General features: G+C 41.9%; 2 protein-coding genes across 5 annotated transcripts in view; one reads left to right on the top strand and one right to left on the bottom strand.

Annotated features, from left to right (window-relative positions):
* Positions 1-11,686, bottom strand: part of kcp (kielin cysteine rich BMP regulator) — a 38,629-nt gene extending 26,943 nt beyond the window's left edge. Inside the window, exons 1-5 of the mRNA XM_029115324.2 lie at positions 11,155-11,686; positions 10,166-10,707; positions 9,974-10,046; positions 8,475-8,779; positions 4,879-5,047 (exon numbers count right to left, since the gene is read on the bottom strand). Coding sequence (XP_028971157.2) covers positions 4,879-5,047; positions 8,475-8,779; positions 9,974-10,046; positions 10,166-10,707; positions 11,155-11,248 — 1,183 coding nt within the window. The 5' untranslated portion in view covers positions 11,249-11,686. The remainder of the gene's footprint in view (positions 1-4,878; positions 5,048-8,474; positions 8,780-9,973; positions 10,047-10,165; positions 10,708-11,154) is intronic.
* Positions 11,687-14,766: 3,080 nt separating this feature from the next.
* On the top strand, positions 14,767-26,014 carry LOC105022200 (cadherin-related family member 5). Of its 4 annotated transcripts, none has more exons than XM_034288108.1 (18): positions 14,767-14,983; positions 15,361-15,400; positions 17,028-17,270; positions 17,535-17,624; positions 17,984-18,186; positions 18,317-18,373; positions 18,463-18,555; positions 18,634-18,720; positions 19,627-19,737; positions 20,634-20,804; positions 20,876-20,966; positions 21,129-21,235; positions 21,576-21,776; positions 21,936-22,067; positions 22,208-22,286; positions 22,951-23,144; positions 23,275-23,295; positions 23,442-26,013. In XM_034288108.1, exons 3-18 carry the CDS (start codon positions 17,189-17,191, stop codon positions 24,441-24,443), a joined length of 2,721 nt encoding a protein of 906 aa, XP_034143999.1. In that variant the 5' UTR covers positions 14,767-14,983; positions 15,361-15,400; positions 17,028-17,188; the 3' UTR covers positions 24,444-26,013. The 4 variants fall into 4 exon arrangements, with proteins under 4 accessions (XP_034143999.1, XP_010888719.2, XP_010888717.2 ...); XM_010890417.4 differs by lacking the exon at positions 15,361-15,400 and having other exon boundaries at positions 23,442-24,260; positions 24,919-26,010; XM_010890415.3 differs by lacking the exon at positions 15,361-15,400 and having other exon boundaries at positions 19,627-19,671; positions 23,442-26,014.
* The last annotated feature ends 1,012 nt before the right edge of the window (positions 26,015-27,026 follow it).

Genomic DNA, 27,026 nt, shown 5'->3' with positions numbered 1-27,026 from the left:
TTATAAATAGCAATTATGTATGCATATATCATTCTCCCACAAAATATGTGTGGCCAAAGCATACAAAAAACTTAAATAAAACAACCAAACACAAACAGTTTTTTTTTTTTTTTTACAGAGGTCTCCAACAGGTCCATCATTAGCTACTGGTATCATATGTGGTGATAATGGATAAAGCTTCAGAAAAATGGGGCCCAGATCAACAACCCCAAATGATTGAACAAGAAGCAGTGCCTGAAGTGGGAATAGGCATTGCAGGTTTGAGTGCACACCATGGTTTCTAAAAGCTTTTAACAATTCTTTTTTTGTCCGATTCAACATTGTTTAGAACTTTTTGTGCTACAGGTAGCTGGGAGTTGAGGTGTTGTTTTTCTTCTCAATTGACTTTTTGGGGTTAGAGCCACAGGCAACCTTTTGTTCGTTGAAACCTGCCTTAGCTTTCCAAGGTGACTGAGTTAATGCTCCAGCTGTTTAGAAAAATATCTTTATAGGATGAAAGAGCATGGTAGATGCTCTTTACAAAAGATGGCCACCCCACTACACTTGGTGGATCTGTCCTGACATAATATATTATAGCCAGGGATGGAAACCTCTGAGTTAGTAGTATATTACCAAAGCCAAGATTCTGATATGGCCAATACATAAAATTTAGAAGATAAGCTGACAGCACTGGTCCTATCAAGTTTGGGCAAGAGACTGCAAATATGAATATGCATAAAATCAGAAGTTTTTTCAGTTGCAGAAATCATCAAGTTACATTTTATTAGGGCTCCTTAGGGCCAGGCTATTAATGAGGGTATAACTAACAGATTCATATTTCTACTTGCAAGTTGTTTATTAAACCACATACACATTTCTTCACCTTTAGTTTAGTAAATATGACATAAGCAGCAAAAAAAAAACTCTGAGCAATTATGTTTTAAAAGAATTGTCAGGTCTCCGTTTTTGAGATAAATCTATCAATTAAGTGATGGTTTTGGGAAACCCAACCCAGATTGCAGATCACAATGTGCACTAGTGTAAAGCTACAACACCAACTACTCAGAATGTTATTCTACAGAATTGCAAAAGTGTAAAAAACACAAAAATCTAAAACACAGCGGTACAGTACAACTATCTAGAAAGCACAACCCTAGTACACAGCTCTACAGTACAACTATCTAGAACACACAAACCTAGCACACAACTCTACAGTACAACTATCTAGAAAACACAACCCTAGCTGTACAGTATGAATTACGGTCTAGAACACATCTTTAGAACACAGCTTGGTAGCATGCAATTCTGTCTAGAACACTATGTATGTATGTATGCGTGTATGTATGTATGTATGTATGTAGAACACTGGCACTGCGTCTGTTCCTGGTGTCTTGCCCCGTTACAATATCTACATCATATACACAGAGTTGTGGAGTCGTGTTCTGGACAGAATTTCTTATAAAGACATATTATATTCCTCAATTTGCTTTAAACAAAACAGGTTGGTAGTCATTGTTTGATATAACACATACTGACGCACAACTCTAAATGCCAAGCAGAGCTGTTTTGTTTTATAACTGAGTGTGTGTGTATTGTAGACAAAACTCTACAACATAAAAGGTCTAGTAAACAACTCTATGAAGTGGTGTCCCAACCTGTCAGAGCTGTGACCCACCTCAAGCCTGTCCAATGTTCTGCTGACCTGTTAGATAAACCAGCCAAAAGGATCACACGATTCACACAAACACTCTCCTGGTATGGTCAATAAGTAAGGTCAACGTTAGTCAAGTGAAATACACAAATCTAGATACACACTTGCCTAGTCGCTTTATGTTAATTTTACTGTGATGTTATATATTCTAGATTAGTACATGTTATACTACCAATGACTTATAAACAGTATAGTGCAGTGAATCATTTTCTGATTATCTAAATTTTTACGCTAAATGTTCTAAGATCTTCAAAAGGAACTGAGTGATGTGATGATGTATTGAATTAAAGTTATGCAACACCCAATGAAAAACCCTGTACAAAGTGATTGCCTCTTTACATTAAATAACTGGTTGCCAAATTAGCTGCAATGCCAAGAACCAAACAATTTCAACTAGTTTAACAATGTTGAGTTTTTTTGTTCACTCAGGTACCAAAGACAAAAATATGTCTTAAAAGATACATAAATGTTCTTAAATACATCTTAAGAAAATCCGAAAGGAGACAAATACGCTTTCACGGCACATACTGTAGATTACTAATTTGGGGCACTGGATTGAAGCCACAGTGCATTCATTTTGATACTCATATAATGTGCACTAAACAAAAAAAACATTCAGAAAAATATCAATTGAAAGTGTTTTTTGCGGGTTAGGTAGCATTTCAATATAACCACTTGTAACCCATGCATTAGGGCTGCACGATTTCCATCAAATATGGCATCATGATTTTTTTTCAAATATTGCAATTACAAACACTTGGGTGAACTCACTTCTAAAATTAGATAATTCAAATCATAGCCAACATAATGTGATAACTTAATTTACAAAATAATCTGTTAAACATTAAAGCACTTTTGAAACAACAAAGACGCATTACAGATGTCATGGGGCTGCCTGTGTCTAAAACACTGTGGTCGTATCAACTCATTCAATGCTATGGGTTTTGCTACGTTGCTTGAAGGCCTAGTTATGAAAACTTTCTCTACCCTTCTCCCACATGAAAAGTTTTCAGGCACTGACCTTGAAGCAGAAACTTAATTAATAACAATGCTATTGTGTATGTGGGACAGACAATATCAATGCCACATCCAACACTACAAAACATCAAGCATTTGAACATAATGTGTCTAGTCAAGAAACAAAGACATAGTCTCTAAACTGAACAACCAAAATATTTATTTGCAATTTATCAAAACAAGCCCTGTGTTACTCTGACCACCGAGCAGATGGTCACACAACATCTGCAACCCGAAGTGATTCCGAAATCGTCTGTCCACAATACACGCATCACTTAGACTCCATGAACAAAACAAGCCAAGGCTGTAGGCACCACTGCCAATTTGGCGAGTCCGCCTACAGGTGGAAGAATGTCCATCTGGTGTCCCTGTTGCAACAACCTGGAGCTCAACGCCCTAAAACCTGGTGCTCAACGCCCAGCTGCCCTCCCCCCATCGCCCTGGATGGCTCCCCAGTCAACTGTGGAATCCTTTCGCTTTTTACAAACCCTCCCCACATACATGCACACACAACTGTCAACTGAACAATTCTTGCATCTTAAATATTTGTTTGTATATTTTTTTGTAAGTTATTAATGCTCAGTCTACTATTTTTATGCTCAGTCCACTATTCTTATTTATTTCTATTTATTTTGTACAAAATTGCTGCACTAACGGACCAGAACAAATTCCTAATTTACTTGGCAATAAAACTCCCTGATTCTAATGGTTATTTCACAAAATTCTATCAAATCATTTCAGTAGGGAAAGAGCAATGTTACCCTCTGACACTGCACTCACATAACTCATCCCTGCTCTCCCTGAGTGAGAGTTATGTGCACATAGAGACAATTGTTGGAATTCAATTGTCAATTGATGGAATTCAACAATTACTTCAAGCAATTTATGAACTTCGACGAAATGTAGATATTACGTAGATATTCGCCGCTATTCCCCTTTAAAGCCAGACAGAGGCATCGATTGCAGTGACGCTGGGGAACTTTGTCCCATGATGAAGGCATCGTATTCATGCCATGCATAGAGGGAGAGTGTAGAGCATAAATAAATGAACAAAGTATAATACGTTTCACTGGAGGAGGTACCATAGTTGTTTTGGTTGTGTTAACAGAAGTTTGGCGATTTATATTTTGCATCTCATGGTCAATATTGCCATTTTTATCATAATTTGATTAATCGTGCAGCCATAACTTATGGATTTGCAGTAGTATACACCAAGTTTGAATGCTAAGTTAGACATTAAATAAAAAAAATTAACTAAACCAATCAGAATTGTATTTATATGGGGGCTGTGATGTAATAAAGAGAACCCAGCCAGCCCGCCTAGTCTCTACAACACAAATTCACAGAGCAAATATCTTCCAAAACAGATTTGTGAGTTAGGTAGCATTCAGCATTGTGCTGTTTTAAATGCTCCAATAAATGTATTATTAACTTATAGATATACATTCTCTGGACATATTCTTCTGAGGGCAAGTTTTTAGATGTTGGCATAATGTGTAACCTATATCAAAGAACGCCATTGGAATTTATCCAAATATATATAAAAAATACCTTTAATGTGGTATACCTACTTTTTTGCATGTCTGTAGGCTAAAATCATAATCAGTAGGCTTGGTTTTAAAATGAAATAAAAGTTGGCACATAATCAAATCATCAAATGAAAATAATCAAATAGGCCTAAATCGCTGCGGGAAGCACAACACCCATGGGAATCCCATCGGTGTGTCCACATCTGCCCTACCAACAACATGCTAAGCTGTATAGAGTTTCAGTGCTGAGCTCAGTGGGATCTCCTTATGACGTTGACAATAATGAAATCCAATTCAGTTCCTCTGAAGGACTGCTCCTGCAGGGGAGTGCCAATATGACCAACTGGAGGCTTCAAAGCCCCTCAGTGGCCAAATCAAATCATCCCCAGTCCAGGTTTTCTATGTCGTTGGGTAGTACCTGGGTCAGCTGTGTGTCACACTGTGTCCCGGTGGTGAAGGGGGGGCAGAGGCAGCGGAACCCAGCAAGATCAGAGGTCAAAGGGACACACACGCCCCCATTACGACAGGGGCGGGACGCGCACGATTCTGGGGGGGCAGCAATGTACGTCTCCGTTTCAACTTTGATGCTTGTCTGTGTGTGTGTGTGTGTGTGTGTGTTTGTGCGCCCAGTGCAGTACCTACCGTCAGTAGTACTAGAACAGATGACCTTTCCAGAGGTGCAGGTACAGAAGGTGTTCTGGTGCGTCTCCCAGCGATGTCCCTCCTCCACCTGCCTACCCTCCCACTTACATCCAGGCCTTACACACTCACACCCCTCCAGGTAACGCAAACGCACCTGCATGTCCACGTTCTACACACACACACACACACAAATAAACAGGCCATCAGTGTCGCATGAATAAATAAGCAATAAAGCACTGGGTGGGGGGCTGTACAGTCAGCTCAAGACGTATTAGCACCTTCTAAAGAAATTAAGCAAAAGAGAATGCAAAAATAAAACACAAATCAGTCATATGTTGGGCTAAAACAAAACAAAATCTTTCTATCAGAAAACATTTAATTGAGTAGTATGATATTTTTATGAAAAACATAATTTTCCCTACAATCAGTATTTGTCTCCACCTGGAACAGAATGTAGCACTGAGCCTCTTCCTGTGAAGTCTGAAAAGGTTGGTGCACACTGAGGGATCTTGGACCACATGCAGCACAGTTTAAGATCCCTGATAGTTTTAGGTTTGCTTGCGTCGACTGCCCTCTTCAATTCAAAATACAGGTGGATTGAGGTCTGGAGACTGAGATGGTCATTATAAAAAATCCATAGTGGTCCCGCAACTATTTTGTTGTTCATTTAAAGGTATGTTTGGGGTCGTTGTCTTGTTGAAATTTCAATCCACAGCCATGTCTCAATCTTTTGGGCTAAAATATCCTGTAATTAGTGGAATTCATTATGCCATCCATCTTAAACATTTTCTGTGGGTATCATGTGCTTTTTCTTGTATGCAGTCCAGTTTCATTGCCAAACAAGCTAACGTGCAAGCTAAGTGCAAAATACGATTTCAGTTTCAATAACGCTAGGCATAGTTCAGACGCTGCAATTTTGTGGTGTGTTGGGAATGAGCTCACAACCCACAAATCACAGTCGCACCAACCCCCTCAAACAGAAACAGCTGGTAGCTTCCAAAAGATTCCGCTGCACACCTGCCTCCTACTGGGACCTCATCCAGGGCGGTATTTGAGGACACGCAGAGAGGAATTCGGGACCGAGGTCAGCAGAGAAAACGCACCACAGAAGGCTCCCCAACGCAGGTGGAGGAAGACAGCCAGGAGAAGACGGGTGCAGGGGCCACCAGACTAACTACAGCAAGGAGAGGACGGGTGCAGGGGCCGCCAGACTAACTACAGCCAGGAGAAGAAGGGTGCAGGGGCCGCCAGACTAACTACAGCCAGGAGAAGACGGATGCAGGGGCCGCCAGACTAACTACAGCCAGGAGAAGACGGGTGCAGGGGCCGCCAGACTAACTACAGCCAGGAGAAGACGGGTGCAGGGGCCGCCAGACTAACTACAGCCAGGAGAAGACGGGGGCAGGGGCCGCCAGACTAACTAAAGCCAGGAGAAGACGGGTGCAGGGGCCGCCAGACTAACTACAGCCAGGAGAAGACGGGTGCAGGGGCCGCCAGACTAACTACAGCCAGGAGAAGACGGGTGCAGGGGCCGCCAGACTAACTACAGCCAGCACCCATTCTTCGCAAACCCTCACTCTAAGGCTGCCCTAGAGTAGACGCTACCTTGTCATTTGGTTTTGATTCCTCCCTTATGTCCTCTCCTCACTCTTCTTTTTGTTAATAAAACACCCTCCAGGGCCCTGAACACACCCTGTGCCCATTCCCTGCCTGTTACAATGGTATTCTGAAACTTTTTTACTATTGCTCTGAGTGTCGTGGTGATGGTTAGTGGTATTTTAACTGTTTATCTACGTATTTCTTGTATCCTTTACCTGGTCTGCATGGGTCAACAACCATCTGTCTCCATTCAGCTAAAAGCTTCTTGGGTGTACCAATGATGGATGACAGAAGAATTTTATATGCTTGCAATCTAATATTTCTACCTCAGGGAAAGGCATCAATGAATTTCATAACAGAAGCCACTTTGTTTAGGTTTTATTATACAGTGCATCCGGAAATACAGGATTCGTAAAGTATTTATGCCACCGCATTTATTTCCACATTTTGCTGTGTAACAACCTCTCTAAAACTGATTAAATAGATTTTCCTCATCAATCTCTACACAATACCCCATAATGACCAAAGCAAAAACAGTTCAGATATATTATTCATTTATAATAAAAAAAAATACATTTACTGACAAATTCAATGACATCCACCTGTGATAAATTCAATTAATTGGACAGGATTTGGAAAGGCACACACCTGTCTATAAGGCTCCATAACTGACAGTACATGCCAGAATAAAAACCAACCCATGAGGTTGATGGAACTGCCTGTAGAGCTCAGAGACATCACGATCAGAACATGATAGTCCCTCTGACAGAGCACCAGAGTTCCTGTGTGGAGATGGTTGTCCTTCTTGATAGTAGTGGCCACTCCTCAGTAAAAGACATGTGAATGCCCATTTCAAGTTTGCCAAAAGGCACATAAAGAACTTGCAGACTATGAGAAACAACATTGTCTGGCCTGATGAAACCAATATATAAATCTGTAGCCTGAATGCCATGTGTGACATCTGGAGGAAACCAGGCACCGCTCATCACCAAGCAAATACCTTAGAGTGAAGCAAGGTGGTGGCAGCATAATGCTGTGGGGATGTTTTGGAATGGCAGGGACTGGGCAACTAGTAAGAGACGGAAATATTAACTGAGCAAATAGTACAGACAGATCACTGATTAAACCTGCTCCAGTGCACTCTGGAACCTCAGACTGGGGCAATAGGCTACCCTCCAGAAACAAAATAACCCTAAGCACACAGCCAAGGCATTGTAAGAGTGGACAAGTCAAGGAATGTCCTTTAGTGGACCAGCCAGAACCTAGACTTGAAACTGATTGAAAATCTCTGGAGAGACTTGAAAAAGGCTGTGCAGTGACGTTCCCTATCCAGCCTGACAGAACTTGAAGGGATCAGCAGAGAAAAATGGGAGGAACTCCCCAAATACAAGTATGCCAAGCTTGTAGCATCATACCCAAGAGGACACGTGGCTGTAATCGCTGCCAACGGTGCTTAACAAACATACTGAGTAAAGGGTTCTGAATACTTATATAAACATGATATTCTTTGGTTTGCGAACATTATGAACAACCTGCCTTTGCTTGAATTATGGGGTATTACATTAAACATGTGGAAAGAGATCTGAATACTTTCCCAAATGCACCGTATTCTTCAGGAGTGCCAACACATGTCAAACCAATGTTTAAGAAAATAATCTATTCAATAAAATGTTGTGTATTTGAGAAATTGTGTTTAAATAAAATTATATGGCTCCCCCTTTTGTTTGGCCCCCAAATATGACTCATTGTTTGTGTTGTTTATTTTTTGCATTCGTTTTTGCTCGATTTCATTAATGGTGACAATATTTGGAGTTGTCTGTTCATGGCGAACTGGCTAAGAGTTGTACTTACGCATGAAGCAACGCAGAGTGCTTGGATACATCCTTTTGTTGGTGTATGTAGGCCATACACTACAATTCCTAAAGGTCTCTTATTGCTACCTGGGTAATTTGGGTATTGGATTGCCTAAATTAAAAACATGCATTTGCTAAGGTTACCTGGGCCTTGACCATGTCCAGCATACGCTCCAGGCCCTCTAGCCTCTCCTCCAACACTCGCAGCCTGTCCTCTCCCTGGGCCTGAGAGCCATGTTTCACCCCCTGGGGTGCTGGAGGACCCAATAGCACTGCACCTCTCTGGGGCTGGTCACCCTGTGTCTCCTGGGTATAATGTGGGTCTGGAGAGGGGTTTTGTGGCAGGTCGGTGGGTTTATCCTGCTGAGGTTCCTGTCCAGGTCCACCATCAACCCTGTCTAATGGAGCAAAGCTGTCGAGCTGGGCACGGGGAAGGCCAGGAAGTGCATCTGAAAAAGGGGAAAGGTGAGGAGAGGAGGACCGAAAGAAAGTGAGAAAGGGACAACAACAAAAAAAGGGATGAAAAAACAGAAAGACTCAGGAAAAGGAAGCAAGTAATCAGAGGATCTAAAGATGTGATCTGAAGATGTGAATAAAAAGTCAGACTCTAAACACGTATATAAACAATCAACAGGAAGTAGCTTGGGCACAGTTTTTCAGAAGTTGAGTAGGATTAAATGTTCATAAACACATCCTGGTCCTGCATCGGTGGTCAGGAGACTGATTCCAACATTTAGAAAATGGTTCTGATGTCCATTTTTCACACTTTCGGTAGTGTTGATTGTACCATTGCAGATGTCAAAAGCATTTCATCCATAGGACAGAAAAAAGACCGTCATCATCGTAAGTGCAGCACCTCAACAACCCGCACTTGTTGACAGAGCAAATGTGTATAGTTAGAAAATAGTTTGCCTACGAAGCAAATGCCCAAAAACCACAGTAGACACCCAGAAGTTAATATTAGTCAGAGGGCCTTTAGGACAAAAAATTTGCTTAGTTACCATTTTGCTCCCTTAACAGATGAGTTGTCTCCTAAAAATTTAACATGTTCACTCCTTCACAGCTATTAATTATGCCATGCTCACGGCTAACTGCTAGGTGTGTGCATATGCTCTGAGGCAAAAATGTCTGTGTTAGAGACAACGATGGAGCAAAAGATTATATTTAACTAAACACAATGAAATTATATTTTTTCTTGATCCCTCCAACTCAGGTTTGCTCTGTCAGAGCAGTAGAGTATTCACTTAAGGCTACATTCACTTCAGGCTACTTTCAAACTAATAGGAATTAAATAACCCTAGCTGCTAATGGGTGAGTTCATTCCTAATCTTGCCACCGCCAGAAGCGCAATTAGTGCACCAGACGGGAATGCAACCAATATTTGTCTCCAGTCAGAAAGCCCAGTGTGTCTCAAACACTGGTCGTGGATGAATGCCCAACGGTCTGTGGCATATCTCGAATGAAAAAGACATGTTGATTTAATTGGCTTTTTTCCTAGTACAGGAGTTACATGTGTATAAACTGCAATATCCACTATTTAGCAATTGCTGCACATGGAGTGCTTTCCATTCCACTAGGGATTTTAATGGTTTGTGCTATAAGCTGTTATGAGACCTTATTTAAAACTGTCAATAAGCCAGTACCTGTAAAGTTTTCACAGTGCCACGGACGCCTTTGGTAGGCTCTGGTAGAGATTTCAGCCGTCTGCACGTAACCCTACATAGCCAGTGACAGAGAGAGAATGGGGGCAGACAGGGAAGGCATACAGAAACGTATATAACTGCATGGATGTATGCATGTGTATACAGTATGAAAAGGCTCAGGTCTTTACTCACAGTGAATTTGCTGTGTATGTCACCACGTGTGCTGGCTAGTGTGATGATCACGTCCGGGGGCAGCTGTAGTCGGACTCCCTCCTCTTCGTCTCTCTGCATCACCACCACCTCTCTGCAGTCCACAAACAGAGAAATACGTTGGGCCTCCAGGCCCAGGGCCAACCGCACCCAGCCTCCTTCAGAAAAAGGGTTGCCCCCTGGAAACAGCACGCTGGCCAGCCCCTGGCCCCCTGGGCCGACCCGGTGGTCCAGACGCAGATATTTGGAGCGGGTGGAGGAGGAGAGTTGGAGGAGGGGAGTGGAAGACGAAGAGGAGAAAGAGAGCAGAGTGCCACTAGAGTCTGCGCCCTGCCGACCCACCAGGTGAAATCCTAAACTGCCTTGCAGAGAGGAAATTAGGTAATGAGAGTCCTGTTTTGCAAGGGTCAGGTGAGGGGAGCGGGGGCGCAGTTTATAGGCATGGGTTCCAGGCCACTCCCCTTGGACTTCGGACACACCCTTAATGGCTCGGGACATGTTGAGAGCCTCCAGCAGGTTGAACACTAAGGGACAGACAAGACAGCCAATATTATTTTAGAGACAATCAGAAGACACGCATTCATGTAGGCTCCCACACAGACTCACGCTCAAGACAATGTCTGATCTTCCATGATAAATCTGATTCCTAGAACTGAGAGAGAAATTTAAAGAAAGAAAGAGAGAAGAAAAACTGGGGGGGGGGTGATAACAGCCAGGCTTAAAAGTTCCTCACACATGATCACCTCACTTGGTCAGAACAATACACATGGAAACACACACCATATACATTAGGTAACAATCTAAATTAGTCAAATAAATACATAGACGCCATCACTAATGTATGATTTCAACGAAAAACAGATGCTAGCAGCCTTACTTAAAATCTTAGTAAGCAACACACTGGTAGTGTAGTCTAACCATTGTTGTGAGAGCCAGTATTACTGTGGTTAAAAACGCATAGGTTACTATACCTTGTGGATGGTTCTGATGTGTAGGATGAGCTCGAAGGGTTGAACACACGCTCAACCACACACACAGCAGGGTCTTCAGCCAGCGGACCCCCATTCCCTCTAAGCTGTATGTGTGTTTGTGTGTTAACACCTCCGATAAAAAGAAAGTTCCCCGGTTCGAGTTGGCGTGCTTCAAAGTTACTTGATCCAGTCGTGTTCAGGTATTGTAATATTTTGGTAAAAGCGGTCGTTTTTGGTAAAAGCGAACTTCAAAATACATTCATTAGACACGTCAATTTCCCAAACAAATCAGCGCTAATAAGATATGATCCGCAGGACTGTCTATAGACTGGATCTGCGACTGGAGCTGCAGCTTTCCCTTGATGTCAACCAGCGACCCGAGAGTTGCACGTCACAGAAATACAAAACATCTGCATGCCGGCAGGGTTTTTCGCTCTCGCACGCACGCGCCTGAAGTTAAACTCTCTTAACACTGTAGCCATACTATAAGCTTTAAACAGAAAGTTGTAACACTGAGCACTGTGTTAGTTAATTGATTCAACGGAGCAGAATAATTAGTAGCGCCCCCTCGCCCCGCCCTCCAATATAAACGTTTCAATGAGAGAAGTATTTCATAATTGACTAGGGCTTGGCTGTACACATTTGTTTGGGCTGTTTTGAGGGTAACTGGTCGGAACCTTAATGGGGGAAGCAGGCTAAAACTACACAGACAGCACATAACCTAGTTTGGGAGTAACTGGAGTGGAACATCTCTGCATCTAAGGGGCTCCTCTTTATTTTACTGCCTCTACGTAGCTTACTCCTGTTTCTATCCCTCTTACCAAATTCTATTCTGTATAGTGTCAAAGACCCACTTCCGCTGACCTCAGACAAGTCTTTTTTTTAATGAAAAAACGTTCTGCTCCAGCGAGTGTTGTGGATTCCTGCAGACCCTGCCCTGGTTTAACTAAAATCTGGCTCGGATATCTGGACTGGAGCCAAGAACGGAACATAGTGTGTGTGTGTGTGTGTGTGTGTGTGTGAGTGTGTGTGTGTGTGTTTGTGTCATAGCGGGGTATGGGGGGGGGGGTAAGCGGATGTAGTGATTCATGTCATCATGCTTCATCTCTGAAGTACTGAAACAGTGCACTCAATTCCACATCTAACATTCTGAGCAGACCGATCCTCAAACTATTCTTCTGCTATATTCCTGTCTTTGTCTCTTCTCTCCTTTATCTATCTCCCTCCCACTCACTCTCTTCAGTAAAGACAACACTCCAGAGAAAATTAACCCACTTTAGGAACACAAGCTGCTCCCAGGCACTATTAAAGACAGTGCTCACACACACACATACACACACAGTTAGATGGGGGTTTTAGATGTATTTGGAGATCACACCATCCAGTGATGGTGTGTGATCAGACAGACACAAAGGGCCTGTTGTTGCCCCTCTATGAACCAGCATAAAGCTGAGGGTCTCCCTGAGTGGCTAAGGCAGCCACAGCCATACATCCCAGGTACTCATGGGTTTGGGCTCAGGTCCCAAGTTGAAAGACTTGTCTCAGTCTGGACACAATGAGCATTGCAATTAATTTTGCTGAAATGGAATCTGGGAAAAATGCCATTTTGACAGAAAATATTACCGTATCAGCTAAGGGAACAACATTCTCTTCTTGTTATGGTGAGTAATTCATACATATTATTATTGGAAAGTTAACTTTTATAATAATAATACAGTTCAACAGACTCTGGAGAGTTGAAGATCACAGCAAGCTTTCCTTTTATGTATTTGTACAAGAATTCACATGGGTTAACACGCCTGAGGGGACACTCACACCCGATTACCTGAGCTCCAGGAAATCCCTGGAAATCCCTGCTCAATGTGCTTCCCCATTCCTCAGGTGATGCTGGCGAATTTGCATCTGCCATGGTGTTTCACGGTTACCTATAAACTAGCCGCACAAAGCCCAAATCTAGACTACGGTGGTCATCCTGGTGTTGTGAACAGCTCACTTGTTTGAGACCATAAAATCTCTTCAATAGTGCTGTTAATGCATGTAGCTCTATATTGAAAATGCTGGGATTGAAGACAAATGGGTTTCAGTTGCTTAAATTATGTAAAGGTTTGTGTTCTTTATAATTTCTTCACACGTTATACCTGTTAGTTGTTCAATTCTGTTTTGTGGACTATTTCTATTTATTTAATAATTTATTTCATACTCACTCAAATCAAATGTATTTTATAAAGCCCTTTCTACATCAGCAGTTGTCATAAAGTGCTTTTACAGACACCCAGTGTGAAACCCCAAAAAGCATGCAACAACACACGTGCAATTTCTAAAAATATTTACTGAGACACTCGCAAAGCTTTTATAACTTTCCCCAATCCACCAGTTAAGAACCATTGTCTTAAACCAGGCCTCCTCAAGCAATGACTGGGCTAGCTAGCTTTTTGCAGCTCTCCAGCTCTGGTCTTGATCTGTTATGTGTCTCTTTCCACGAATCCAAAACCCCTGCCTTGTTTCTTCTAACTAGCCCTCCATTGTCATGTATTCCTGACAAAACCCATAGAGGTTCCAAAGAAAAACGTGAGGAGATTAATGAATCCTTTGGGATACACTTTTTACTTCAATGATGCTATTTATGTTTCACATACAAATAATAAAACAGGCATTCAGTTCAGATCCCTCCTGTCATTTTCAACAATGACATTTCATTTGAGCAGAATCTCATGTTTTACATTTCTCAGTTATCAAAAATAGACATACACAAAAACGTCTACCTTTTCTTGTTTTTCTAAACCAGCTCAAAAACAACATGTTGCCTTCCCTAATGTAGGGTCTGTTGTTGCACAGTTGCTGGAAGGAGGCCATGGGAGGTTCTGATGAACCTGGCCACCTTTGATCAGTTTCACTTCTTTAGCTTTGGGACAGTTGGTGAAGGGGTGCATGAATGTACAAAAGGAGGGCAAGAGGAAATAATTTTTTTAGGATGGAACAATTGGACCAATCGGGTGTGTTGTGATTGTTTGTTTGGGTCCTGTTCAAATAGAACATTATGGGTGGAGTGACAGATGACTGAAACACACACACACACAAACACACACACACTTAGTGTGACAGATGGACCGTGATCACACACGGATCAATGTGTTTCATGGAAGCTAACCGTATCTGTCTCAATACAACAAATGTGCTGTCAACTGTTGACAACTGACTTTAAACAGACACAGCTGTTATGTGATTCAGACAGGCAGATCACCAATTTGAATGTCCCCTTAATGAGGATAAAGAAACTCTAAAGTTAACTCCAGCAGGTGAAGAGGTCATTAAAGAGAGAGAGAGAGAGAGAGAGAGGCATATTGAAAACAGCTACATGCTGACCTCTAGGGTTGACATCAAGTCATAACAGACAGCACAAAAATCACAGCTGACAGTGGAGTCCAATCAAGGAGTGCTGTACCCACAAGACCCAAGTTAAAGTACTTTAAAGTACGACCTATATATTTGTATTTTCAAAAAAACCTTAGTTTAATTTGGTTCTTCCCTTGTGACTAGAGAGCAGCTCACGGGGGAGGTCTGTCAGGTTGATTGGTAATCCTCTGTCAGGCCTGATTAGCCAACACAGAGCATGTTCCCTCTAAAGCCTGATAATCAGCCTCACTCAGATACGTACACACAGACACTAGTTCAACCACAGCCTTTAGAAGATGTGCCCCCTGCTGCCATTCTGACCGGATCACCAACAGGCTTAATCAGCCCCATCTTCATCTGTGATGCCAGCTAGAATCCACAGTCAACCACCAGGGATCCAAGAGGAGCACGCTGTCATTCAAAAGATTATAGTCCGGTGAGTTTTGACTCCTTTATCTAACCTTTTTGCTGCTCTGGCACATTCATTCAAGGCACCTCGATTGGCTGCTACCGGTCACCAGGTAAATCCCGCCCCCAAAGTTGAGCTTGTAAGCCGACAGTTCTCCTCAGGAAACGTTGCTTAAGCTGCTGTCTGGTGTGTGTGTGTGTGTGTGCGTGCGTGTGCATGTGTGCATGAGAGTGTGATAGATTGCTGTGTGTGTGTGTGAGACTGTTTTTGTCCATATTTCTTTTTTCTTTTATCTTCATAGGTATCAGCTTTTGTATCTGTGCTTATGTTTCTTAGTGTGTATTTTTGTCTGAGAGGACATACAGACTGTATGTGTTTATGTGAGTGCATGTTGTGCTCTCTAGGCACTGAGAACGGAATCCACCAGGGATCTAACACCTACAGGTACAGATGGTGTGCGTGTGTGTGTGAGTATGTGCATGTGTGTGTGAGTATGTGCGTATGTGTGTGAGTATGTGCGTGTGTGTGTGAGTATGTGCATGTGTGTGTACGTGTAGTTGTGTAGTGAGTAGCATTACCGGTGGGTCATAAATGATGGTGGCATTTTGGATTCTAACACAGCAGTAACTGTAGTAAGTACATAGTTGTTAAATAAGTATTGCTACAGTTTGTAACAACATGGAGAGTTGGACAATTGGTTATTACACAGTTCAAACCAGAAAATGGCATCTATGTAACTACTGCTGCTAGACTTTTTTAACTAAAAAACGAAATTTTTAACTAACATTTTGTAATAACCTGTGTGAAAGTCACATGTTGAAAACAATGTAAAGACTCATATGGGGTCATGTGGTATTTGAAAGAACCACCAGGATGGAAACCATTTTGATCTAACAAAATAAACAGGTTATGGACCTGCTAATACAAGTACATATTTTCTAACTACAATGTTTTTACATTTCACTTTATTGGACATTCCTTCAGAGCCAGGTAACGTAACACGGAAATTAGTTTTTTTGAAAGAACAGTGGGCTAAATTTCAACCTATGCTGAAATGGCACATGTACAATATAACATTACTTAGGTAGTCGAACAACAGCATTTATTTAACAGAAGCAGTAATATTACATGAGGAATGACGTTCAGGAAGTGAACGTGTAAATACACTACTTTTTGTGTGATAACTTCCACCAAAACTATGTACAGTAAATACTATGTAACTAATATTGTAGTAACTTTTGTAACAACATAGTAATAACTTAAGTATCAGTTACATAGTATTTAGGTCACCATAATATAAAAAACTGTTAGTGCCCCTATTCTAAATCAACGAATGTGGTAGCTTAACAAACCTTGAATATTTTGTAACAGTGTGATAACATTGTGCCAAAAGAAGGAGTAGTAACATCAATGGTGTTCAAACCAATAATCCTGTTTAAGTAAATGAGAAAATCCTGAAATGGAGGCCACACGCAAAAATGATTTACTGAAGTGATATGATTCATAATTTCCTCACAATGTTGCAGTATTTCTCTTAATTTAAATCGATTAAAACCAACTGATACTTGAGATTCAGACACATGATATTATGAATGAAATATTTTCATGTATGATATAAAATGCTCATGAATAGCTAATAATCTTTTTAAATACCCCAACCTGTGAAAACAGTTTTCCACTGCAACAAATATGCTCATGGTGAGTCTATAGAGTATGTTTTCAAGGTGGTAACTCTAAAACATAAAACGGAAGGACTGATACTAGCAACATCAACTATATAGAACAATCTATAGTGTTCTTTGTTTTAATTCATCTACACATTAAATGCCCAAAACATAAAGGAGAGAATGTGTTTGTGCTTGATTAGGAACTTTTGCATGTGTGGTACATTCCTGACTTCCTAATCTCAATAAAGTCTTGTCAGATGAGACCGTATAGTGCTGTAAAACTCCAACTAAACATTATTTACAGCTTCAATAAGACCTTAACTCGTAGCGAAGCCGGACCAGGAGACACAAGTATTTGGCTGTTTAACAACAAAAGGCTCCTATGTTCTTTTTTTTTGTTCCAGGCCAGGGGTGGTGTTCTGAGAGGCTGGGACTGTGAAGAAAACTCAGAGCTGTACAAAAGAAGGTCCTTAGAGGCTGGTACTGTGAAGGAAACTTGGAGCTGTACAAAAGAAGGTCCCTAGAGACTGGGACTGAGTCCTGGTGTCTGGTTGAGGTTGTAGTGATGCAGTTGCAGATGCCTTGTTTGTGGAGGTGGATGGTTCTGCTCTGGGCAACGTTACTCCTCAGTCCCCATAGAGCCACAGGTACGACCGATATACACAGCCTCATTACAATCTACCCCTGTCAGTCTGATCTTCACTGAAGAAGAAGGGAGAACAGCTTACAGTCAAAAAAAGGGGTTGTGTGTGCATGTGTGTGCGTTCATTTATGTGTGTCTGTACACAACAAGTTGCACTGCAGAATGCGACGTTGACATGTCAGCAGCGAATGTTTCACATCACGACATAAGTTAAGGTCAGAGTTTTGAATGAGGCCGTGTCTAAAAAGTGTCTCTTTGGTTCGTTCAGGGAATCCATTCATCTTTCTAGAAGGTGACGTGTCTATGGAGGATGGGTCTGGGAACCCTGGTTTAGACCAAACTATCAGAGGAGGAAATGGTAAATCATGTTCATTGCAAATTCCCTCTTTGTTCCCCTTAGCCTCTAGGCACACGTTGATGGTGTGTTGATACTGGTTTGCCAGAATCTACTGTATCTATTCACTTATGAAAGCTGGCAATTAAGTGTTTATGTACTGCAGAAATAATGTGGCTTATACTTCAAGGGCCAGTTTTGCTGACACAGATTATGCTTAGTCCTGGACAAAAGAATATATCTCAAGATAGTCTCCACTGAGCCTGAGAGCAGGACTAGGCTTTTATTGCAGGACTAGGCTTAATCTGTGTCTATGAAACGTTCCAAAAGGGTCAACAGTTTGTCTGATTGGCTTGCTAATCATAGGCTTACCTGATTGGCAGGGAACCCATGTCTGGTAGGCCAAGATGTGTTTTCCACTGTCAAAGAGAACAGCATGATGGGAGAATTCATCGCTGAGTACAACACAGACCTTACAGGCAATGATGTCGTCTGGACCCTCACTGGGGAGGATGCTGATTGGTTCTTCCTGGAAGGACGGAAAATCAGACTCAATGCCTCATTGGACAAAGTTCTGGACCGAGAGGTACGCAAAATGTTACAGCAGCTTCGCAAAGACGCCAGGGTTCGGTCTTGGTTTGGTATGTTACTGAAACAACAACACCATAGGGTAGCTGCAGATAATAATCATGCAGGTGTGTGTGTGTGTGTGTCAGGTGCAGGGCCCAGTCCTAACAGCAGCGTTGACCTGCTTTGAGGAGGACACTGTGCAGGTACAGTATAGACTGTTAGTTTCTGTAACTATGTAGTGTTTCTCTGTACCATGGATCCAAAATGTCTGACTTACATGAGTGTGTTTCAGAGTGAGTACAGGATCATGGTGGAGATACTAAATGAGAATGATAACACTCCTGAATTTGTGGAGAGCACAATTCAGCCTCGGAGCATCAGTGAGGCAAGTAACACACAACCACACTCCAATACACACCCAATGTTCCATTGACACTGACTGTTGTGTGATATCTATGTCCAGCTAGCTGAGGTGAATACAGTGGTGCTGACAGTCCAGGCTACAGACGCAGATGACGACACCATCATGTACTACATCGACCAGACCTCGGTACTGTATTAACAGAGAATTTCTATTTTTTACAACCACATCTCCACATATCTGATGTAGATAGCATTTTATTAACAAGACCAAGTCAAATGTCCCTACATACCTTTGCTTCTGCAGAGGGGGAGAGTTATTCATTAAATGAATCCAACGTTAAAAAAAGGAGAATTGTCACCAAACAGACCCTTCTGAGAAAGAAACGCACATATTATTAGTTACAAAACTATACTACTCACTATGAATTTTACATTTAGTTCTACTCTCCAATGTCCTTTCTGGTAAAAGTTAATAATATCAAGGTGTGTTTTGTTTATCTACAATTGCTTTAGCTATTCCAAAATAACACCATACCAATATAGTCCAGTTGTCTACTCTATTGGCACAGTGTTTATATCCCCTATCTGTATTGAGAAGTAATTTCTTAGTCATAATCAACCTCCATTCGACCCAACCAATCCATTCGATCCAACCAAAATGTTGGTAAACACCATTGCTTGCTAAAGTTGAAAGGGTCACACAAGCATTTAGTTCATGCTAGCAATTTTACCTGGATCAGCCTCAACATGTACTTCCACAACGGAAAAGCTTTCATTGTACATCCATGATTATCACAGATGAAATCATCAGCCTTGACTACATTCAGGATACCTGTATGATTATCTTATTATATTGTTGTTTTTGCAATGTATATTCTTGGCACGGTGACCACAAAGTTTATGGAGAAGCTCTGCTAAGTTTCATCAGAACCTCACAACATGCAGTTTTGATCAAATACAGAAAAATGTATGTTTATAACGAAGAAGACTTCTCCTTTAATAAAGTTGTATAGCAGATCTCATGATTGTATCTATAAAGTTCTGAATTTAAATAATGAATGTATAAAGTAATTGTTTGTGGTCTCTGTTCCAGCCTGATGCTGCTTATTTCAGAGTGGATCTCCCTAATAGTGGAGAGGTGATTCTAGCCAAGCCTCTGGACTATGAGACCAAAACACAAGTGGAGATAACTATATATGCTTTGGTACATCCAAACTGTGCCTATCATCTGTGTGAAATAGTTTATAATGAATAGTGAATTATGCACACATTTGATCAATTGGATTGCATGACTGGAACCAACCATTCCTATTCACAAACCAGTGTGTCAGTGTGATGTTCTGTCTGTGTCAATGTGATATTCTGTCTGTGTCAATGTGATATTCTGTCTGTGTCAGTGTGATATCCAGTCTGTGTCAGTGTGATATCCAGTCTGTGTCATTGTGATATCCAGTCTGTGTCAGTGTGATATTCTGTCTGTGTCAGTGTGATATTCTGTATGTGTCAGTGTGATATTCTGTCTGTGTCCGTGTGATATTCTGTCTGTGTCAGTGTGATATCCAGTCTGTGTCAGTGTGATATCCAGTCTGTGTCATTGTGATATCCAGTCTGTGTCAGTGTGATATTCTGTCTGTGTCAGTGTGATATTCTGTATGTGTCAGTGTGATATTCTGTCTGTGTCCGTGTGATATTCTGTCTGTGTCAGTGTGATATCCAGTCTGTGTCAGTGTGATATCCAGTCTGTGTCAGTGTAATATTCTGTCTGTGTCAGTGTGATATTCTATCAGTGTCAGTGTGATATTCTGTCTGTGTCAGTGTGATATTCTGTCTGTGTCAGTGTGATATCCAGTCTGTGTCAGTGTGATATTCTGTCTGTGTCAGTGTGATATTCTGTCTGTGTCAGTGTGATATCCAGTCTGTGTCAGTGTGATATCCAGTCTGTGTCAGTGTGATATTCTGTCTGTGTCAGTGTGATATTCTGTCTGTGTCAGTGTGATATTCTGTCTGTGTCAGTGTGATATTCTGTCTGTGTAAGTGTGATATCCAGTCTCTTTTTGTGTGTTTGTGCATTTGTGTATATGTATGTGTGTGTGTGTGTAGGAGATGAACACGGCTGAAAAGTTCAACACTAGTGCAAACCTGACTGTGAATATCTTGGACGGAGACGACCAGTACCCACAATTCCTTCCGTGCACGCCGCTCTCCAACAACCAGTCAAATGGTGTCTGCACCAACCCTGTCTACACGGTTAACATCACAGAAGACCAACAGGTTAATGACCTGCCTTAAGGTCAAATATGTGTGGTTTGGGGACTTTATAGTTAATGTTGTTTTTGTTGCAGGACATTCTTCTGGACTTCTCTCCTGGACCAATCAATGCTGTGGATGGAGACAGAGGCCTCAGCTCACCTGTCAGCTACAGCATTCTTTCAGGTACCATGTGCAATAACACACACACACACACAAACACACACACACGCACACACACGCACACACACGCACACACGCACGCACACACATGCACACACACACAGACTCTGCTTAGCTTGCAACAGTGAAGTAAAATATTATTAAGAGATGATTATTTACCGTTAGGGGCTGATAATGGCCGTTTTGTGATGGATGAGCTGACAGGGGAAATGCGCCTGATAAGAGGAGTAGAGAACAGATTACAGACACCCACACTTCTTCTACGGGTCATGGTGAGACACACAACATTTAATACTTTACCATAATGTAAACATTGTAGCCTAAATCCTATTTTCCCTAACCAATATCCTAAACCTAATCCTAACCCTAACCTTAACCAAACCTTACCTTTAACTCCAAAAAAGGAACCTACCCTAAAACCAACCCCTAAAATAGCAGTTTTCTCCATGTGGACCTGCGAAATGCCCCTGTACAAGCTATGTTCTTCCTTGTTTTACCATTCATAATGTGACACACACACACAAGTATACGTTTATGCAGACATTTAAATAACATGACTACGAAGACTAAACCAAACATTTAATACCTGAAAATACACCTCCCCCTCCTTAGGCGTACCAGAGGAATGACCCCAGGAAGTATTCGGTTGCTACAGTTGTGGTCCGTGTGGTGGCTGTCAACTCCTTTCCTCCCCAGTTCAATCGTGCTGAATACCGGGGCTTTGTCACCGAAGGCAATAGCCCTGCCTCACTGGTCAACACATATGGAAACACTGTGCTTCTACTGAAGACCCAGGACCGGGACTTCTCTGATGTATGCACAAGAAGTGCATACACACACCCACACACGTGCACCCACGCACACACCACACACATACACACACCCACAGTGACACATGCACATACACACACACAGCTAGACTCTTCACTGTAATATTCTCTAACTTGAACTCTTTCTTTTGTCATTTGGCAGGGGATCAATCCCAAGATGCACTACTCCCTCAGATTCACATCCAATCACACACAGTTCTTCCACATCACACAGGAGGGCCTTCTGATTGCAAAGACCAATCAGCTACGGCCATCACAGAAACATTCTCTGATGGTGAGCTTTGATTTGACAGCAACTATAAAATAGTACCAGAGATCAACAGAATGGCTAATACTTTGTGTGTTACATGTCAAATGACTCTCTGTTGAGTATGGCGATGTTGCCATGGTGAAGCTGACAATGACTTCCTATAGGTAGTAGCGGTGGATTTGGAGTCAGGTGACATGGCCACTGCTCTGGTAAAGGTGGAGGTGCTTTATGAAGGACAAACAGGTGATACACACGAACACACAAATACACACACTCTTATGTAAGGCTCCAATCACACACCTACATGTCCCTTTGCCCCCATTCGACTGTACTTAAATAATCTAATGGATAACTAATGGCCACTTCAGTGATAGCTACCTCTGTAAGCCCCCTTTTTGTCATGTTCATACTATTTGTGTGTGAAACGATTTATCAAAAGGATAGATCCTAGAAATGTGATGAAAAGGTTTTGACCTATGCCATAATCAGTAGCTATCTTTTGTTATAGCCTAGTTCAAAGGTATATTTGTGCAATGTAGAAGTGACAGGTGTGCATGGACTATGGATGGAAGGGAAGAGGGGTTCCCGAGTTGAGCAGCCTTACATTGCCTAATTTGTGAAGGTCAGCATGTTTGAGTGTTTGGTTTCTATGCCACGTTGCACTCTAGTTACCACTTGTGGCAGGTCAAGTGCCTGCCAGCTCAATTCTGGTTGTTGGTCAGGGGAGTCCCATCCTTCTAGAGGGTTGGGTCCGACTTGCATCCAGTTAGAATCACTGAGCTCCCAAAATGCACACAGCCATATCAAACGTTTATCTACTGTATTTCCTAGAAACATCAAATAACAAACAGAATGGGTGTTGTGATACTTGCATAACATCAATATCTTTGTGTGTGTGTGTGTGCAGTCCCTCAGGGCCCATTAGGGGATGAGCGTCCACGTGGTAGCTGTGCAGTCGGCAAGGCTATGGGTGTGGTCATCGTGGGGATGACTCTGTTAGGCTGCGCCCTGTATGCGCTGCAGCATGCCCTTCGGACGTACAAAGGACTGAAGGACCCAGAGGACAGGGGCTGCATAGCCCAGGGGAAACATCCCAACGTGGTGAGAAACGCAGACGCCTCACCCTCTACCTCAACCTGACCCCTAACCTTGTGTCATTGACTACCCTTCAACATTCTGGCCCCGAGCTCTCATGCCTTCTCTCTCTATCTCCTCTCCACTGCTGCTCTAGAGGTTACAGTGGTTCCAGCTGGTGAGTCTCTCCTTTTCTTAGCCTGTGTGTGTGTGTGTGCGTGTGTGTGTGGGTGTGTTTGTGTGTGTGTCTGGGTTGCATGTCTGTGTGTGTGTTTGTCTGTCAGAGAAATGTACAGAGCTAATGCTTTTGTGTTTTCTCCCTAGGTGAGTCACAGCACTCCCGTTCCTGTACTGGATGAGGTGAAATTTAAAAAGGATAGTCTGAGTACATCCACGTCCAAGCTACTGGGCAGCCAGAGCATCTACACCCCTTCAGACTCTGACCCTTCTCCACTCAATGCTGTACCTATAGCTGCACCCCCGACAACCTGCATCCAGAATAGACTACCCATCACCACTCCCACAGACCCCAGTCACGGCCCTGTTTCACCCAACTCAACCCAGACACCTGCTAAAACAGCCACCTCTGAAGCAGCCACAACATCCATTCAACCTTTGGGCAGTTCCAACTCTAGCACCCTGAAACACAACTCACCAATCCTGGATCAGATGGACACAACTATACCTACACGCCGCTCCCCTATTTTGGATTGGGTAGAAGGGACAGCCCGTCATACCTCACTCACTCAACCAAAGATAGACACCCCTTCACCTCCTCCAATGCCCATTGACTCACCCCCTCACCCCACACCTCCTCCTACCTCACCTACCACATCTCACCCTCTCTCAAATACTCTAGGCCCCATACACACCCCTGGGTGTGCAGGAGATACCCACACACCATTACCTACTCTACCCAGTCCAGAGCTGGACAAGGCAGGGACACCCCCACCTAAAGCCACGGCAGGCAAGGCACACACACTTGTACGAACCACACCCTCCCCAGAGTTGGTAGGACCACCAGGGTCCGCGGGGGAGCGTAGACCCTCCACAAACAGCCCAGAGACAGCCTCCATCGGAGATGATGACTGCTTCCTGGGGGACGAAGAGGCCATCAGGACCAGTGATGAGGACGAAGAGCTGGTGAGACTCCATTCTCGACTACAGCCCACGTTCCTGATAACAGACTATGACAGTGACGTCCCTATTCAGATCCACACCAGCAGTGGCGTGGAGGAGACTGGAGACACTGAAAGAGTGGAGGCAGACAGGGAACGAACGGAGGGAGACAAGGGAGTGGTAGAGAGAGACAGGGATATTGTGTAAAGAAAGGCGTGGGGGGGGTGTTGAGATGGAAGCAGACAGTTTGAGAAGGGGGAGTCAATCATCTCGACCCTGTGACCCAGAACAGGGGGAATCTGTGGGCTAAAGAAAGGAGTGATAGCTAATAGCCCAGACATACTCTGTTACGTCACTATTTAAATCAGATTCTCCCTGTTGGGCTGCTAAGGCTAAAGATATAGGGACACCCTAAAACACAAACACAGGAGTGCACTTTTGAGATCTAAGCTGCACTCCTCTTGGAACATAGGCTTATGACTTGTCTTGGTTGTGTTACTGTGTTGCTAATGTTCTTGTCTACTAAAATGGTTTAATAAGGGGCACACTGTACAACTACAGACAAATAAATACTGTACACATCACAAATCTGCTCATTGTCAACCCCTTTAATTATTCTTATTTAGTATAGTAACATAAAACACCCCAGTGATGTTTTGTCGTTTGCATTGTTTTTCCACAGCATTTCTGTGAAGTTGATGCTCAAGAAGATGACCAGAATTAATATGCTTCAACAACTTTTTCAGTCTGTCTCTTTGTATCAGTAAAGTAATTATACGACCAAAGGACTGGTGATGGGAGTTATGGTTCTTACACACACACACATATACACACACACGTTCCCTAAGCTCAAACCCCTACCATAAATTTCACCTTCACCTCAACACTAACTTCTATGCCTAAATGTAACCTAGCCATAATGCTAAACCAGGCCTATAACGCCTAACCCTAAACTTAAACCCATTAAGACCAGTTGTACATTTTATTCTGAACCTAAGCTCTTAGATCAGGCCATGATATTCTAGGCCCGGCAAAATTATATATATATATATATATTTATTTTTTTTATAAGGGATGGAAGCCAACTTAAATCAGTAACTCCTCAAAACTCATCGATCTAATCAAATGGCTTGTTGGGTGGAGCTATAAAAGACCCTCACTACATTAGGGTCATGGCTAGGAGGGATATGGTTATGTAACATCATACTCTCTGGACTCCAGCTGAGCTAAAATGTAGTTTCATTGACAAAATTACATACAATTTAATTCAGTAGATATTACCTTTATTTTCAAGTTAATATATATTGAATTAGTTCCTCAAAATTACACAAATTAAGAACATGTCTCAAAAATGATTTCATGAATCTTGATTTGATGTTGAATATTTTATGTGCATTACATGCTTTATCAGATATGGTTAAACAATGTTCTCAACTGTCCGATATTAACTTTTTGTGAACTGCAGGCATTACACTAGTGTTATCAACTCAGATGGATATCTGTGGTCTTGTCATTGAATGTCAGTTTTCTGATGGTTTTGCTTAATAAAAATATTCAAATGTCATATACTTTTTTCAAACATGTTTCCAGAATGTGTAAATTATCATAAAATGGACTAATGCTGAATTACCCACAATCCTATAAAACCAGGACCACATGTTGCTGGGAAAATTTTAAATACCGCCCCCTAGAATAAACAACAAATATTATCTTTCTTTGTTATATACTCAGAAAACGTGTTTACGTTTGATTTGTTTTGAACTTTTTTAGTAAAATTATATTAAAAAATAATTGAAACGGCGTGCATGACTATTCTTTTTTTTAGGTATGTTAGTTGTGTTTTGCTTTTGGGTCAAATTAACTTTACCCAATTATTTTTTACATTGAAGAAGTTAAGAGATCGGGAAGTATACTCTCGCGAGACTACTTACAATCTAAACCCAACGGCGGAAATAACCTTTTTCCTATTGGGGGCGGCTAATAAACTTTGATATGTGAGAGGCAGACAGAAAAAGCTTACATTCGAAATATTCATTTAAAAAGTTGTACTTATTTATTTACGTTCCAATGGAACAACATGAAATACAAAAGTACAGCATGGCAATACAAATCAAACAACATTATAAACAATTTAAATGAATCAGACATGATACAGGCTATAGTAAATATATAGGCTACTGTACAAATTAGTTAACGGTGGCCTATTGACGTTTCTTGTAGTAATATATATGTGGCTTGAGTAATATATAATCAAGCAAAGCATACATCTCCAGGTTGCATATATTAAAATTGTACCTGTTTGCTGTTTTATGAGTGCAGTTTTGTTAGGTTTGTTTAATGATCTGATTCGACACAGTGAGCGTTTAACTGCTGTTGTACATTTCAGGAAATAAATAAATAATCCGCTGGTAACAACCTCTGAGAAGTCAAGCTATCGTGTGTTTGCATGTGAATTACTACGATGTTAAAGCACCTCTGCGCAGTTATAGCATACCAGTCAAACTCGTGCGTGTTTTTCATTCATCCGTTCATTCGCTTAACCTTCTCATTTATCAAACTATTGTATTCCTATAACGTGCTTTGCCGTTGTCTAAAGATGACGTTAGCCTATTTCACTGCATATAAAGCCAGATTACGTAATGCACCGACTGCTGCTGGGGAATCCCAATTCTCTTATTAAATGGGCTACATAATATTGATACATTCAAACAGTGTTTGTAACTTCTAAAAATAGCACAGACGAGATTATGTTAAATCAGTAGGCTGTTTTAGTTTCTGGTGTTACGATGA

Source organism: Esox lucius, chromosome 19 (assembly GCF_011004845.1).
Source record: "Esox lucius isolate fEsoLuc1 chromosome 19, fEsoLuc1.pri, whole genome shotgun sequence".
In the NCBI taxonomy this organism is placed as follows: domain Eukaryota; kingdom Metazoa; phylum Chordata; class Actinopteri; order Esociformes; family Esocidae; genus Esox; species Esox lucius.
The sequence above is the reverse complement of the archived record's forward strand: the minus strand, read 5'-3'. Positions and strand labels throughout refer to the sequence as shown.

Coding starts and splice junctions, on each gene's coding strand:
- LOC105022200 (XM_010890414.3), top strand. CDS start 17,189: ATGCAGTTGCAGATGCCTTGTTTGTGGAGGTGGATGGTTCTGCTCTGG. Junction 18,556..18,633: donor AGCCTCGGAGCATCAGTGAG/GCAAGTAACACA, acceptor ATCTATGTCCAG/CTAGCTGAGGTGAATACAGT. Junction 21,236..21,575: donor CACTTCTTCTACGGGTCATG/GTGAGACACACA, acceptor CCCCCTCCTTAG/GCGTACCAGAGGAATGACCC.